This window comes from Thermobia domestica, chromosome 13 (genome assembly GCF_964235325.1).
Source record: "Thermobia domestica chromosome 13, izTheDome1.hap1.1, whole genome shotgun sequence".
In the NCBI taxonomy this organism is placed as follows: domain Eukaryota; kingdom Metazoa; phylum Arthropoda; class Insecta; order Zygentoma; family Lepismatidae; genus Thermobia; species Thermobia domestica.
In genome coordinates this window covers 169108724-169127079 of record NC_137466.1, presented here as the reverse complement: position 1 = coordinate 169127079, position 18356 = coordinate 169108724, and the positions used below count along the sequence as shown (strand labels likewise).

Here is an 18356-nt window from a genome sequence, read left to right as displayed (position 1 = left end):
ATGAAATTATTATTGCACAGTTCTCGCGTCCTAATAATCAATGTAAATTAAGTTTTAAGAATACGGAAACGTTCTTGAAAACAATAAATTAAAAAGTAATAATAACGAACAGGTAGGTAGGAACAACAACAATATTTTCTGCGAAGTAATTTTGTTCTTTCAGATGGAAAAAAATACTGTATAGGGATTTTTATACTTTCGCTTTCTTTCTTAAAAACAAAGGAGAAAAAATATAGAAAAATTGTCACCCCATCTCGTTCTAACTGAGCTCATCAAAAATTCATTCACATCTGCTTTTCAGAATGCTGTAACACGCCTCGATAAATCTTCACGACAGTATTTTTTTCTTTTTTTCTTTCTTTTTTTTTTACAAAAAAGAATGAATATACATAAAAAAACAACTTAAAATAGGCTTTTAAGGATTATAACTACCATTTGTGTGTGTGCTAGTCTTTCCTTGTTTTACATGGGTACCTGGGGAAGAAAGTGTGTCTTCTATGTATATAAAACAGCATGGAAAGAAGATTAATTAATTAAGTTCATCTTCAATTATTTGTCACACACGCACAATTTCTTCTACTACAATATACTCGTTTTTTATTACAGAAATTATTCTTAAGAAAGGAAAGAACACGAGATAAAAGTTGAATGCATTATAATTGTTTTTTCTCAAAATTTCATTACAATTGTCTTCTTGGAATATTTAAGTGACAGTAAGAAAGGAAAATATGAACATTAGAGCACATTTTACAATTAATGTTATCTTAAACCAAACAATATTTGTATATAAATACTCACTGAGAGAAGACAATTATTGTTGAAAATAATAACTAACTAATTATATGGCCTATGGAACCCAGAGGTTCAATACCGAGTTCACAAAACTGGATCTGCCATTGACTTCTATCCTTAGCCAACTGGATCCAACTTCTACTTTGTATTCCTATTTCTGCAAGATCCATCTTAATATTTCCTTCCCATATATATATATATATATATATATATATATATATATATATATATATATATATATAATTATTAGATTGTTCGTTAGATTGAAGTTTAGCATCCTTTTTCAGTACCAAAGCTTTACGAGACGTGGATCTACAATTAGAGATACAATCCGACGGGAGTCAAACCCTGGACTCCATGCATTAAAGACGCTGGCATTCTTCGCACTAACCAGCCAGGACAGCTAATCTATTTGGAGATACTATGCTTGTTTGTCTGAGAGAGAGTAGGTGAGCTATCTCCATAGTTTAACAGTACATATATATATATATATATATATATATATATATATATATATATATATATATATATATATATAGTTAGATAGATAGATAGATAGATAGATAGATAGATAGATAGATAGTTACAGTCATGCAAATTCTCGTATTTGTTTACAAGTTTACAAGTATGTTGTATTCAACACAGTGAATCAATCACCTACTATATTCGTTGGAGGAAATAGCCAAGAGTTAGCCTAGAACCATTCCTTCACATGTGCTTCTCATGAACATTGATAATTAGAAAATAATAATAATAATAATAATAATAATAATAATAATAATAATAATAATAATAATAATAATAATAATAATAATAATAATAATAATAATAATAATAATAATGTGTACAAAGATTTGTTTTAAGTTATAAACTTGGTTTAAAGTACACGGAGCAACTTGTTGGAAATAACATTACTCAGTTGTGATTGTAAATGCTGCAACGTAAGGCTGCAATGCAAAGTAATTACTTTCATAGATAATATTTTTGGAAAGTATTTACGGTTATATGCAGAATAAACGCAGGTTAAAATTCTACTCAATAATAACATTAAAATTTCTTCATTCACACTAAATTTACAAGCTTTAAGAAGCTTTGCTAAAAAACATACAAGACTTTATGTTACGAATTCAAATTCAGCTTAGAAGTACAGAAGACATAAAACATACCGTAGTAACAAATAATGGAATTACACGAGAAAACAGTCGACTTCTTTTCGAAAACATAAATGCTTAATCCAAGAAACGAATCCAATTCAAGAGAAACTATACAACGAAAAGTGCAAGAGGCTCAAATGTTGCACACAATTTTATTATTATTATTATTATTATTATTATTATTATTATTATTATTATTATTATTATTAATGATGATGACAAGGATTAAGCTCAAGTTTCTTCATCGTCGAGTAAGTATCTTAATTTGGTTTTAACATGGAAAATTGTAGGGAAAAAGTTAAATATTACAGAGTAAAAACATTAGTAATGAAGCTTTCCCTTCTCGTTTTATAACTGGCTTTTGTCTTTCTAGCAAGAGGCTCAAGATTGTCCAAATGACCTGGAAGTAAATACAACCCTTTCAAGAGTTGTTTATAAAATATACAAGTATAAGAACAGTAATTCGCAAAAGAGCATCGCACTAACATGCCTTCAGCCAACATTTAAACAGGAATCGCCCTGCCAAAGATAATCTCTCATTATGCCAATGGCTAACTGCAGGAGAGAGGAAATTGCAATTACACAGAGGTCTTTTAGTCCAAGGAGCTTTTAATTATTTGCCACAAGCCTTCCTTCCTTCGCTGTCATAAACACACAAACACATTCAGAAACAGAGAAAACAAAACAAGAAAGATAAACTCTTAAAACAGAAATTTCCTTTTCCTCAAGTTAAGAGGTCTAATGACTACGAAATTAAAATGCCGCTAATTTTACAGTAATTATGTGATATCTTCAAATAGATAAAACATAATCGAAATGTGGAACAAGAGTGTTCTAGACAATATTATTTTGCATTAGGTACCGTTATCACGAGTCACCTAGTAGCTTTCCGTTCGCAGTCATTTGGAAACGCGAAAATAAATGACTTTTTTGTAAATTGCTGGATATCGAAAGCAGATAAGTGAATCGTGATAACGGTATCTCATGTAAGATAATATTGTCTAGCGATCTCTTGTTCCACTTTTCGATTATCTATGATCTATTTGAAGATATCATATAATTACTGTAAAATTAGTGGTATTTTAATTTCGCCGTGATGGGGCCTCTTAAGCTACATACTGTACAGAAACCTTCAAAAGATTTTTTAAATTTTATTTTGTCGCTTAAAAACTGGACTGTTTCTGAACTGCTTAATCACTTTGTACTAGAGAAATACAGCGGCAAAACAAAATTAGCATTAAATTCTAACAGGTGGAATGATATTTATTTATTTATTAAAAACAAAAAACGTTAATGTTAACATTCTATTATATCTCTTCTTCCGTATGCGTGAACTTGAAAGAGAAAATGTTGTCCCCAAGGCCATGAAAAGCTTTACTAAATATTAGATTGAGAAGAATTCATGTGGAAATTATGCATCTGGAAACACACCAATCACCAGCAGTTATAAAATACCTAGTTCATTACAACACAGCTTTCTCTGTTACCCAGTCTATACATGTATATTTGTAATACTCATTATTAAAGCACGTGCAAACAGACACTATAAATATGTAGATATAATAATAATAATAATAATAATAATAATAATAATAATAATAATAATAATAATAATAATAATAATAATAATAATAATAATAATAATAATAATAATAATAATAATAGGTTCAAAGCTTGAACTCTGAAACGTTGTAAAGGGTAATTTAATACATTGAGCAAACTACAACAGTGGGAATTTATTCTCCATATTTCACCAATAAATAAACAAACTACGTTTTTAAAAAGCTAGTAATGAATTTCCCGATTGCGGAAAAAAATTATGATTTAGGATTTAGATTTCTGGGCTTTCGCCATTGGCTATGGCCATTTGGTCTCTCACGTATCAGGGATGACGCTCCTCAACCAGCAGCCAGGGAAGGAAGGTAGCGGCCTGGGACTTATAAGTTAGGTAGCACCCCCACATCGACAGAGTGCCCCACCGGGAATCGAACCCGGGACCGCTCGCACCGAAGGCGAGAGCGTTGGCGACTATGCTACGCGGGGTCACTGCGGAAAAAAATGCAAAAGGCTTTTTCAGGCCAGCCACCCTGAATGTGGTTTTTCTGGGATTTCCTCATTCGCACCAGGCAAATGCCGGGGTTGTACCTCACTTATAGGTAAGGCTGCTTCCTTCCTTCCCTTTCCCCAGATAATGTGCTTGCCGAGGGACACCATTCTTCAAACGTGAGGGCTAAATGGCCTTAGATGCCAAAAGACCAGAAATCTAAATCCTAATTCCCCCATATATTTTCTCCCTGATTCTTGTTGTAAACACCAATTAGAGACTTTTTGCGAAAATCTGAAAGTTCAAATATCAAGTTTGATGGTCCACGTATAATCAGAAAACCAAAGATTTGAACAAGAAAATGTTTCACATGCATATTAAGCAAATCAAGTCTATCTGTATTTTTAGAAAAAAATATTTTGACAGTTAAAAAATAATTCAAATGTTCTACGTCACTTCTTGATTAAATGATTTTTTTCTACAAATATAAAAGGAAACACTGTAACTTTTGGGCTTTTTCACCATTTCACTAATTTGTATGTATGTATTGCTAGAGACTGACTCACTATGTATAAAGAAACACAATGCGTTATATTGAATAAAATTTAAACTAGTGCCAAATTAGGCTTATTTTTTTTAGTTTGTATTACCATCACTTCTTTTCTCCTTCCCTTACAAAAATCAGTTACTCTAAATCATAATATAGTATGAGACATGTTTCTTTCCTATGGTGAAATAGTACAAAAATAAATTAAAATGGAATATTCGCTTTAATAATAATGAACTTCGTTTTGTTCATTTAAACTATCATAAGAGGAAGCAGAATTGGTACAACTATGCTAAAGGACGCTGTTTATAGTGTTTGAAGGTGGTGCTCCGACGTTACCTTTAAACTCTGTTAGCAAATGACAGGGATGCTGTGTTGCCACGTCTATGTACACATTCAGGAGATGTATTTGTCACCTGTTCGCGCTGTAGTGCGTCAGCTTATTCACATTTCTTTACCACACGGCAATGTCTCACTGATTCGTCCAGCCCAAGCACCATCGATCGTGTGTCACGCTTTAGTATGTACAGATTAAGTGTTTAGATTTAACACCGTCATAAACACTTTTCATTATGATATATCTTATGTCAGTTCTATGGAGTTTCTTCTTTCTTTAAGAAAATGACACAATAGTTTAATGTAAACGGCAGATACGTTAATGCAGTTGTTCCGATGGAGCATACTAACGTTATAATTCATTATATTAATAGTCAATTTCCTTGTGGAATTTTAGATTATTATATATATACAATAAATTATTTAATACATCCATGAAGTTTCCATCGGCACACGTATCTGTCATTCATCCCTTGTGCCCTTCCCTCCCCCCGGAAAAATACTTCATAGAACACACACACACACACATATACATATATATATATATATATATATATATATATATATATATATATATATATATATATATATATATATATGAGGGCTGTCCAGAAAGTAAAGAACAATTGCGCATCGCGCGCGACAGTTAGCTCCTTCCTTCACCTCAGTGTAAGCTGAGTCTCAATGCTGTGCGGTCAAGCAACTTGTTTTTGCAGCGATTCAATATGGCGGCGTCAATCGAAAAACCCGCTAAATGATAAGTACGGAGTGTCATTCGTTTTCTGAACGCGCAAAGGTTTATGGTGATAGTGCAATGAACAAGTCATCAATGAGGAAATGGTGCATTATGTTTAAACACGGAAAGACCAGCGTGCAAGATCGGAGTGGGAGGCCATCACTTATTACGAAAGTGAAGGTACCAAGTGATTTTCACTTATTCACAAAACTTGAGACATTTTGGGGTGGAAAACAGTTCGCAAATTTCGAGGATCTCAAGCAAGCAGTGACAGCCTGGCTCAGATCTTTGGAGCAGATGAGTATAACATCGGCATTGAAAAACTGATCCCACGCTATAACAAGTGTCTTGACAACTATGGCGATTACATAGAGAAGTAGAGTAAGATCCTGTGGCTTTGTGAATAAAGTTTTGTGCTGATATCTTTTGTTTTTATTCAACCATGCCAAAACGTTCTTCACTTTCTCGACGACCCTCGTACACATAATGGAAAGTATTTATGACCCATATTAAAACGAAGCTCTTAATCTATACGTACGTCTGTTAGCTGTATCAATTCCATTCTTCGTGTTATGCCAAAACTGATGCTTTCGAAAATACAAATTTCAGTAAATATTATATTAATGTGCCACGATATATAAAAAGTACATAAACCTCGTGTCCAGTCAGCAAAAACTTACATTTTTCCACAGTGATGAGCAATATTATACATGGATATTTAAAAAAAAATGTAAGGAATTTATTTGATATATATATAAGAGGAACGGTAACAATGGGTACAAAAGAATGCATCTCATTTTGCGGAAGTCGATTTGCTCTATGGTAAAGTCTTCATCGATTATCGATGCTGATGGAAGCAAGGAGGAACCAGGTTTGTTTTTTTGAGGTATTTCAAGAATGTTGCATTTGGAACGGAAGAAAGAAGAACAGCTTTTCTACTAGTAGATGTATGTATATGTGCTCGTAACAATAGAATACAGAAGTAGCAAAATAATAATAATAGTAATAATGATAGAAGCAGAAAAAAGAAGAAAAAAGAGCCTAATTTTGGAATGTTTCATATAAGGAACAGACAAGCACAGAAACTGAAGTATGTTTTGAAAAATAAATGCAGAAAGTTGTTTTCTCCGAGTAAAGCACACGACAACTCTGAACGCTGATCAGGCAATGAAGGAAAGAAAAAAAATCGACCAGATGTTAGAGAGTGTTCAGAATGGATTGAAAGGCAGTGGATGGATGGAGAAGGCCACTTGAAATGGAATCCTTGTGGATGCCCTAGTTCATTGCTTTCTTACATTGAGAAAACCATTTGTGCTTTCATTCATTCACTGGTTTTTAAGAGAGAATTGCATGAATGGACGCCCTGTCTCAACGCAATCAAAGCTTGCATAGTCTTTTAAAGGATGAAGGAATTGCCTTAAGAGATAAAGAAAAAAGAAAGAAAAAAAAACTCTTTAAGTGCAAGAAGTAAGAGGACTAAGGAAATTAAAACTGAATGCATGGACAGGAATTCCAACTGTATTGAATTCTGTTAAGTAGAATATCTCTGGTTTTGGACTCATTGATATAGCATTAACAAGGGATTTGTTTTATAGGGTATATTGTCATAGTAAAAATCTTACCGAAAGCCAATATCGAATTCAGACATACATAACGATAGAGGTATATCCTTTATTTATATGCTGTATGCCCTACCTGGACTTTCGAAAGTTCCCACGAGAAAATAGTTTGCTCCCAATAAATTCAATAGACAATAGAATTTCCACAATTGCATTTAAAAGATGGCTAATTTGAATTATAACGGAAGTAACTGAGAAGTATATACGTACTTCATTATTACATGACTACTCCAGGGTTTATTTGTCTTCCCTTGTAGAAAATTTATAAGTGAAAGATGATCATAATCAACTTTTCCATTAACAAAGTATGTATCCAAACTTTATGAAGAGACTTGGAAAAATATAACGTCACACTGATTACAACATAGAATCTTGAAATTATTCTTGCTAGGTCCTCATTATTGTGTAAAGTGTTGTGAAACAAAATAGATATTACATGATTGGAATTCCATAATATTCAGACGTGATTAACTTAGATGATTCAAAACTAATGGGAAACTCCAATCATATACTTTTGTCCCCAATTAGCCTGGAAATTTCATATTAGGTTTTGCGGGCTACTTCAAAGAAAACCACATCCATCCAGGAAGGGAAAAAAAAAACTACAGGAAAACAAAAATGCTTATAAGTACGCCACAGACACACTTCACGTCATTCGTTGTTACTTCCACAAACAACGTAATCTCTTCCTGTAGTTAAACCCAGCAGAAACATTGGAAAAGTTATCACAATCAACACTCCAACGTTTGACAAATGTTTTTATTTCTTCGCATTTCCACAAGACCTTCCAAGTGCTTTTGCCTTAAAGACAACACTTGATGTTAACTTCAACGTTAGCCAGCAGAACGTTTTCTTTCTCTCTTTCTTACAAATGGTAGAGAGTAGTGGCGTTCCTTTGTATTTTAAAAGAAACATTTTCGTTTTGATAACATGTTGCAGCAGTTTTAAACATATAAGAACTTCCTAAACAGATTGCTTTCCTTTAGACTTTTTAAACTGTATTTGTTTGTAAATTAAACATTTGACAAACACTGACGTAACAGAATAAATCTGAATCCTCAGCTAGTTTTTTGGCAAACATTAAGGTAACGTAATAAATATGAATCCTCAGTTAGTTCACCAACTATTACAGATTTTAAGAATGCTTCTGACTAGGCAAAAAGAAACAGGTTGTATACCATTCCAAATTTCCAAGAAAATTGTACTGTTGGTGAAGCTATGTCTTATCAGTGATGTACTCTGAATTTCATCAATAGAGTGGGCCTCAAGCTCTCAAATTCACATCTTTTCAGGGTTTTATATGAACCTACCCTATGCGTACGTCACTGTGTTTTAGTAAACAAAAGTAGCAAGGTGCGAATAAGGAAAGTTGAGTTTGTAACAAAAAAAAAAAAAAAAAAAATACTTATCCCTCATACATTTTCGCTTCACATTATATTTACGTTCAGGAAAATTAAAGATGGTAACAGAGCACTAACATTGAACGGTCTTTTGTTCGCATATGTTGCCTTGCCACGAGATGATATAGAGTTCAAATTTTTGGGAAAGACATTTAGGAGGTGGGTAGAAACAACCCTCAGTGAAGTGATTTGGCAAAGGGTAAGATCGAATAGTAAGTCCTCGTACATCAGAGACCAGTTAGTTTAAAATGTGGCAGAAATTTTAATTAAAATTTTTAAAAAATCAGTTCAATTATACTACAAAACAGTGCATCCTACGATTCCTCATTTTTACTTAAATGTGTGTTTTTTGAAGACTTATAAGTTTCGCTATGGCGAAAAACAGTTCATCCTTCATTGATTTTTATTTATTAATCTGTTAGCTATAAGCATCCTACATTGCCACGTTTTAAATCAAAACCAAGATAAAAAGAGAGGAAAAAGAATGTGTTTAAAGGAATGTGCCATTCCATTCCCAGATTATTCATCCTCTGACGTTAGGTAAGCCTGAATAACAACTATGTAATGCTGGTTGCTTACTGACAAGGTATTCCTAGAAACAACCAAAATTATTCATAACTTCTGACTAGCCGCCAATCCACCCCGAGTCGAAAATTGAGAAACGGCTTAGTACGAGATTATATCTAGTTAAGATATATATGTGTACAAAATTAGGTGGCTTTAGATAATTATTTTATATGTGAAAAGCTGAGAATAGACAACACACATTTGTCTTAGCCTATTATTGAAGATTTTTTAAAGCAAATTATGAATACATACTCGTTTACAACATAGTTAATCAACAATGTCGTCTTTTACTTCCTTATGCCACAAATAAACGTAGAGCTCCTTCGTGGTGCGGGAGAAACAGGTTCGGTTCCCAGTTGAAGCTCACGTAGTTTGGATTCCACGTTAAGTTGTAGATCCACGTCTCATATGGCCTTGGTCCTGGAAGGGACGCTAAACTCCAAAGCCAACGTTAAACAGGTTTACTCCGCGTAGTTTAGCTCTAAATATCAATTAGAGACTATAAAAAAAATGAAATGAATAATTCGAAACAGCAACTTCGATCCATAACAAATCTGTACACCATAACATTTAACATGCGGTGTTAAGCTCGTCAAGAATACCATCGGGAGCACGTTGGGTCAGTGGGAGAGCGCTCACCTCTGATGTGTGGGATCCCTGGTTCGATCCCCGGCAAGTAGATTTCTGGTGTACATCATCGTGTACGTGGGCTTTCTTGGGTACTCCTGCTTCCTCTCACTTTCTCATTCCACCAATTCTTCCATCACCATTCACTTGCCCTAATCATCGCCTCCCTTAGCCTAAAGCGTATAAACGAGGGACGTTAAACTGGAAGTTTTCATTTTCATTTCAAGAATATCATCATGCCAAATTGTCCAAGATCGGATGAATTTCAACGATCATGTACGACATATTCTATTATCTGTGAATTCTTTTTCGTACAAAAATTAGATAAAGGATGAAAGTAAAAAACTAAAATAACTCAGTCAATAATATGACAGTTTATATAGAATTCAAAATTGATATTCATAATGTTTTTGAATTCAGTCGGACCATATTTATATTGAATTCTTCTAAAACTTAATTTAGTTCCGTATCTTTTTTCCTTTTCTGTTTAAAAGACTATAGATTGTCAGCCATGTTCCAACTTACTGCGTCAGAAAAGTACTCATTTCAAGAGAAATGTCGAAATTCATAACGGGATTTTTTTTTTTTTAATCGATCTTATCCCAAATATGCTTTCAGGAGGAGACAACATAAATCATTTAGTTAACAATATTGTTGCAACCTGAAGACTAAACGATTAAAAAAATAAGTTCTCAGACAAAAAAAATTTATTTCTTTTAACATTATCATCAACCATATCTCTTTCTCCCTACTTTGTGAGGTGTCTCATATGCTGGGTATTGTGGTCTTCGTCGTATCTCAACAGTAAAATACTTCAGCATATTTTATTTCGCATAAACGTTTTTCTTTAACAGTGACCGATTACCTCAATCGCGACAGGAGATTATCAAACAACACTTAGTAAAATACGAAACCACTATCCACTTTCGTAACTTAGAAAAATTGTTAACCATGATCTAACTAAAAGATCTTCACTTACCTGTGTGAAATACGCAGGTAACATACATCTCTGATCGTCCAAGCGGGAGTTCTGTAATCTCTCCAATAATTCGAATAAGTCCTGAGTTGTGCCCTACAAAACGTAAGATAAATTAGAAATGAAATTTCCATACGCACATCATAATAAATTTCTTACAAATATAAGAGTACATCATATATAATATAAGCCTATATTATTTTTTTTTTAACTACTGTTTATAAATGTTTCTATATATAAATGAAATGGATAATGTATGTCGCCTTTCCACGACAAACCGGCTGAACCATTTGACATGAATTTGTGAACATAGTAAGGATTAAAAAGCCAGGTTTTTATAATTTCATTTTGATTAAAAAGCGTTACCTTAAAGAGAGACAGAGAAGATTCAGATTGTTTGCCAAAAATACATTATTTTACAAGTCCTTCAAATTGAGGAGCAGATAAATTTATCACTAAAAATAAGTGGTCACATATTCCAGCGCTTCAGAAAATTTCTTTAAACATTTTAATTTCATATTTTGTATTCATAAAATGCCCAATGTGACAAAAGGGACGAGCTATTTGAAATCAACTTTTGAACACAGAACTTGGTTCGAGCGGATTTTTATCATTTCACTTTGATTGCAGACATTCACTGAAAAAACTCCGTAATCCGAACAGCGGTGTATTGTACATTCCGCAGCAAAAAACATGCAACATGAGCATGTAAGTTTATTGTGAAAAGACGGTCTTTTGCTCCAAAATAAGTGTGCAGGCAGGGCAGGACGCGGATTCGTGCCACTTAAGACGTTATGTTGATTGCCTGCGCTGTAAGGCGTAGTTTCACAATATACTTACATGCTCATGTTGCAGTTTTTTTTTGCTGCGGACTGTACAAACATACGGAATCCTTATGTTTACTACGGAAATATGTATGGAGCATACGTTATCCATATGCTACATACGTACTGCCTTTTCTCGCTTATATGTTATATCATGCTGCTGCAGGATGTTTGACATCTAAACAATCTTCCGTATTCCGCTATAAGTTATATATATATATATGTCCATTTGTATGTGAGATTCTGACGGCCTATATACAGTATTTTCTTTCGTACGGAAAGCACGTTTATTCGGAACACTTATACGCAAAGTAAGTATAAAATATACGTTTCCAGTTACACGTTTGCTGCACGATATTACATAGGGTTGTACGTTAAGTCCAAAAACTACAGGATTTACGCATGTAGGCCTAACCCACGTGTAACTTTTTAAGCGTGAGCTTCATTTATTTTTTTAAATCCTATATGGTAGTAACTACTAAGTTTCTCGATAAACTCATTAAATTTTTCCAGCAAATTTACATCGTCACGTCTGGTTGCTGCAGCACTTTCTATTGCTATTCTAACTGTTGCGCTGAATATTGGAACGATCTTTCCCACTGATAAAAATAAAATGAAATAAAATATCAAAAGTCGTTTAGTGTGATTCAGACTAAACAAATAGGGACTGAAATATGAACCGATCAATAATTCCAAACAATGGATAATGCCGTACTCCTATTGAGCCGAGCTCCCTCGTCGCTATATACGGTTAGAGTACATGCTCTCGGCGCAGGAGATCCGGGTTCTGTTCCCAGTGGGAACTCATGTGGTTCGGATCCCTCGTTAAGTCGTGGATCCACTTTTAGCATAGCATCGCTGCTGAAAGAAACTAAACTTAAACCAAACCAAAAATCCTATTGAACTCAATTTCAAGATATGTTAGAAATCTAATTTTTTATCATTATGCGTTATTTGCTCGGTTTTTATTAGGAGAAAATTTAACAGCGTGTCAATAGATGTGAAAATTTATTACCCTTTCAAGAAATCTTCCTAATCCAGGTAACACTCCATACTCATCTCGAAGAAGTTTAATAGCTTTCCACCGGTCCATAATTCTCTCCTAAGATACAACACACGAATTCCGTTAACTTCTAGCACCAAAAATTCGTCTTCTAAGACCAATATAAAAATCATATTATTATTACTATTAAATCATACATACGGAACACATAACAGTGTAACCGCGATCACGTTACAATCTCAACTGAATGACCTTAAAATAGAACGATTACATTAATATGTCAGTAACTACAGTTCAAGGTAGCTTTTACGAGAAAGCGATTCAGACCATAAATTTCACATCAATTACGTTCATAGTATACATTAGATGGCTTATATGTTGGTGGAATTTATGTTTAGATTAGTTAAGCATACAATTAATTTTAATACAATTGTAAGAAGTTATAATCATACGTGTAGAACGAAAACAAAAATAATGTCAGTGGAAATCAACCTACAGACGAAAGAAGGCCTACTGCAATTTTAGTTTAGCTTGAATTTTAAAAAGAAGATGCAAAGTTTATACCAAATTTAAATTTGCTCTCTATCAGTGTGAAAAGACTACTTTAGCTTACGTAGGAGTATTTTTGAAAAATCATATCCAATGGTTATGGGTTTTCTCTTCTTCTTCTTGTATTATTATTATTATTATTATTATTATTATTATTATTATTATTATTATTATTATTATTATTATTATTATTATTATTATTATTATTATTGCATATCCTGACATATGAGTCATCCAGTTCCAAAACGGCTCTTGTCCATTTATATTAAATCCCAGAAATCCGAGAAAAACTGTAGGACCGATGTGTTTTGTAGAACTGGAAATATTTGAGGATGTTCAAGTTTTTCATATGAACACACTGACGGATCCTACATTTTCACTAAGTTTTCTGGGATTTGCTGTAACTGGACAAGAGCCGTTTTGGAATTCGACAACTCAATATCATATTTAAGGTAAGATGCAAATTGACTCTAAGGTTTGGAGACAAATACGGTGGATCACGAGGATTACACTAGCGTAACTCTTTGCTCACTTATTTCCCCATTCCTTTACTTATTAACTTTAATTGAGTTTTTTTTTCCTCTAAATTACGTAAATAATTTAATAGAACTTTCCAAATATTTTACTTAGAATACAATGTGCAAGTTCGTTTAGCAAAAGTTAGAAGACTGACAAGGACCGCTTTGTCCTCTACATCTGTGCACTAGCGCAATGTTTGCTTGCTCTGCTAATAACAAGAGTCTCATTATCTAATTACGAAATTTCAAAATTTCAGTGACCTCTCGTTGCTAAACACAATAGAGTCCCTAAAACTCGGCACTCGATAACCCGGCAGTCGGGATAACTCGGCTACACTCTGGCAGGGTGAAAAACTCCGCACGCAGACCCGTTCAAGGTCAAACCCGCTCTATGCCTTCATAAAGTCCGTGTTTTACCTTTGTTTAAGGGTATTTGGGCAGTTTATTCTCTGTTGTATTCTCAAACAACCAATACATACAAGTACTAACTAACTATCTAACTAACTAACTAACTCTATGGCCTATGGAACCCGGAGGTTCAATGCCGCGTTCACAAAAGCTCTCCACTGACTTCTATCCTTAGCCAACTGGATCCAGTTTCTACTTTGTATTCCTATCTCTGCGAGATCTATCTTAATATTGTCTTCCCATCTGCGCCTAGGTTCTCCTAATGGTCGTTTTCCGTTTGGTCTTCCAGTCAAGACTTTGAAAGTGTTTCTACTTTCTTCCATTCTAGCTACATGACCTGCCCACCTTCCCTAAGCCTCCTAGACTTGACGACCCTAACAATGTTGGGTAAACCGTATAAATTATGTAGTTCCTCGTTATGAAGTTTTCGCCATTCCCCATTCTCGTTCCTCTTGGGTCCGAATATTCGTCTCAGGATCTTGTTCTCAAATACTTTCAGTCTATGTTCTTCCCTCAGGGTAAGCGACCATGTTTTGCAACCATACAGAACAACAGGCATGATTATCGTTTTGTATATTTTAAGCTTCAAATTCCTCCAGAGTACTGTATTTTCGGAGGAAACATTCGTATTTATTCTTTTTTTTTTTTTTTTAACCCTATTCCCGATAACCCGGCGTTTTCACAAACTCGGCGACCTTTCTGTCCACATTAGGGCGAGTTTTCGGGACTCTATTGTAGTTAGTCGTGTGTTTTCTATATGCATCGTCCCACGTTCGGTTCCTAGCAATGTTTACCTTGGATGTAAACTTGGGTAGTAGTACTTCAACATTCCTCGTGGCTATATGGTTGAGTAAACCCGGGGTTCAATTCCAGGTATAGACACACATAATTCAAATCCCACGTTAAGTTGCAGGTCCACACATCATTTAACTTCGGTGTTTAAAGGGATGCTAAACGCCAATTCAACCAATCAAAATAGTACTTTGGTACTAGGCCCTGTTTCATATAGCCCCAATGTTTAAATGAACGCTAAACTTCAATTAACCCAATATTTAAGACATTATACAGTTGACTTATTTTACTGTCAAACATTTACTTCAATCCAAATGAACAAGTGAAGTACAACACTTTTCTACATACAAAAACATGCTTTGAACGCACTAAAATGACGAGGAATTTAGCAACCATTCAGGTGCTTCTATGCTCCTTTTTTTTTTTTTTTTTGGGGGGGGGGGCTTCAACTTGTTATTGTAAAAATATATTACTTGAATCATTTATCAATCAAGCTCTCACATCTAAAATATCGTATGAAGATGCGTACAAACTGAAGGCATGTGATTTATAGGTTATGCAAACCATTTCACCACAAAGCACTTATTTTGTATTGATGGGTGTCAGGGGGGGTGCCACATTGTTTGATTGTTAAATTATAACCATGACAACGAATTTTTCATTAGTTCAGGTGGGTTTTCGGACTGTATTCAGAACATTTGGCTTAACAAAGTTTAAAACCATTTTCGTAACGCTGAACTGAATCAATCCTATTCAATTTAATATATTTTTTTCTTTAATTCACACAAATTACGTTATCTGGAAGCTAAGATCAAATCTATCTATATAAATAAAAATGGAAGTGACTCTGTGACTTAATAACCCTTGAACCACCTGACCGATTTCGATCAAATTTTCAACATAGATGATTTTCGGGCCTGGAATGTCTTGTTATCTATTTACTTTGACAATGCTACGTAGGGGATATATATAAATGATCGAAAATGGCCGTAATTAATGTCAAATCCATAGCTTTCAGGGTCGCTGAGATTTACAGTGATAGTTACGATGCCATTTAAATCCAATTCAATCCCGCAAGTTGGGGGAGGAGGGAGATATATATATAAAATTGATCGAAAATGACCGATATCAGAAAGCGCTTCGGTAATAGTAAAAAGTGACTGACTGACGAAACATATTACTATTTATTTATTTATTTTTTGTTCTTATTTTAACCCAGCGAAGCGAATAATTAACGCTAGTATATCTATAAAAAAGGTGACGTTCACAGTAATAGGCAAATAATGACTTTATTTATTTATTTATTACACACAATCTTTCACTATTCAAAAATTGGACGATCCAAGAAAATATGTGATCGTAAATTGGAGAACTGTAATGGAACGTGAGATATAATTTTGTTCCAATAATAAAAGAAATTGACCTTCATTTATCCATTAATATAAGCTAAGTGGAATCGTAGTATGTGAGCGGGGAATGCAAGACAGCAAGTATCCTACACGGTTTTTAGTGATTCAGTGGAGCCATACTGAGGAGTCAATGTACGGGGTTATTTTATTTTATTTAAATAAAAAAAGACATATTAATGTCCCCTGTTGCGCGTAACGAATAGAAATCTAGCCTTAACTGAACCTATAAAACGTCAAGATGGTTGAAAAATTCCCGAATAATACTCTCATACATGTCCAATAATTTAACTATTGGTGCATGTTAAAAAATTAAAGAAAGAAAAGTATGTGTGTGCGTGGAGGGCAACTTTACTCTTGCTGTAAAAGCGGTTGTTTTTTCTCTGTTAGTTTCTCCAGGGTTAAACTTGCTATAATTGTCATGATCATCAGCCTTTGCTTCTCTGCATGTTATGATGAAGTACTTGGCCCATCTTGTAGTATCACTGGTTCTTTTATTTTTACCTTTGTTACTCAACATGTTCATGTTTGGAAATCTTTGACTTCAAAAACACATTCTCTTTACATTCTGTGCATACATAACACAAGCTACAGCAATGGACAATATTTGATGAACCCACATGAGTCATCTAATATACTTTCCTCTACAAAATAAGATATCATTTCTTGCTTCAAAGTTTTGGGATACATGAGATGACCAGGACAAAATGAAGAAAGTTCACACTGGGTACATATCACTGTGAAATACTTGATGTTTTTTTCTTTACAGAGCAGCTATGAAGTTAGACTAGTTCTCTGTACCTGAGTACGTAGTACTACTATTAGTGCAGATACAAAGTGCCTATATGAAATTTAAAAAAAATATTAACCAACTTTAACAAAATCGGAATAAAGCAGAATATAATAAAAGCACTAAAAACCAGAAAATAATAATAACAAAGCGGTTGAAAGCAGACAATAATTTCTCCTAAAATGGAATATTGTTCACCTATCTGGACAATAACAGCTCCTACAAACCTATTCCAACTAGCTCAGTTCTAAACTTCTTCCTGGCAACAGTACGTTTTAGAGTACCTCGCATACGTGCGATGACAAAATATAAACTGTTACAAACACTAAATACCAATTCAACTGCCTGAGACTAGTGAAAAAAATCAGTAACCTCAAACATATGTATAAGCGCACACACGGTCAATTCAGATTCGAAACGCTACTTTCAGAATTGTATTTCCGAATTCCATTCATATCAGACAAACACGTAACACATATCTTTTTCATATAGTACGACATAGACTTTCAATAGTTCAGCGTTCTCTATTCTACAGGTTTCCTACATTATACAACAAATTGTCACATACACTTGTAGATTTAATTCTGAAGCTGCATATAACTGCACTACGACGTCATTTTAGTGGACAAACTTTAGTCAATCTTTCCATTACGTAATGTTATTTTATTATATTATTATTGTATGATGTTATCATCTCTTAGATCTGTTAGTCATTTCAGTGTAACTGACGTTCAGTTGTATCTGGAATTATGTTCGTAAATAAATAATAATAATAAAAAACAATTCATTGCTATTAATTATAAACAAATTTGAAGTCTGTGCCAAGCCGAACAAATTAGTGCCTAATATAAAATTAGTTCAGATTCGAACTGAGAATCTCCTTCTTTTGTTAGAAGTCGGTTAACACAACCAGGGACAGAGATGGCAAAAGAACTATTTTGAAAGAAAATAGTTTTTTTTTTTTTTTTTTTATGGCTTATGAGAAACCTGGGTCGAATGGAAATCGAGTGACGGAGTGTTAGGAACAGTAAAGGAGAAAAAGAACATGTTAAATTAATTTAAAAAGTGTAAGAAAAACTGGTTGGAGCATTGGATAAAAAAAACTATATAATGAGGAGCGCAATAGAAGGAAAAAGAGGGAGTTGTTATAGAGACTACAACTGATGGATAGTATTAAAGTAGAAAATTGCTGTATTAAGACGAAGAGGTTAGCTGAGGTCTGTGGTGAATCGAAGCTTCTCAGTTGGCGGCAAGTGACCAGTCAAGAA

The 18356-nt window shown here is 33.9% G+C and overlaps 1 protein-coding gene across 5 annotated transcripts in view; it reads right to left on the bottom strand.

Annotated features, from left to right (window-relative positions):
- Window positions 1-18356, bottom strand: part of RapGAP1 (Rap GTPase activating protein 1) — a 651202-nt gene that overhangs the window by 156867 nt on the left and 475979 nt on the right. For all 5 annotated transcript variants that reach the window (XM_081736845.1, XM_081736842.1, XM_081736843.1 and 2 more), the window contains one exon: window positions 10802-10894. In XM_081736845.1, coding sequence (XP_081592971.1) covers window positions 10802-10894 — 93 coding nt within the window. The remainder of the gene's footprint in view (window positions 1-10801; window positions 10895-18356) is intronic.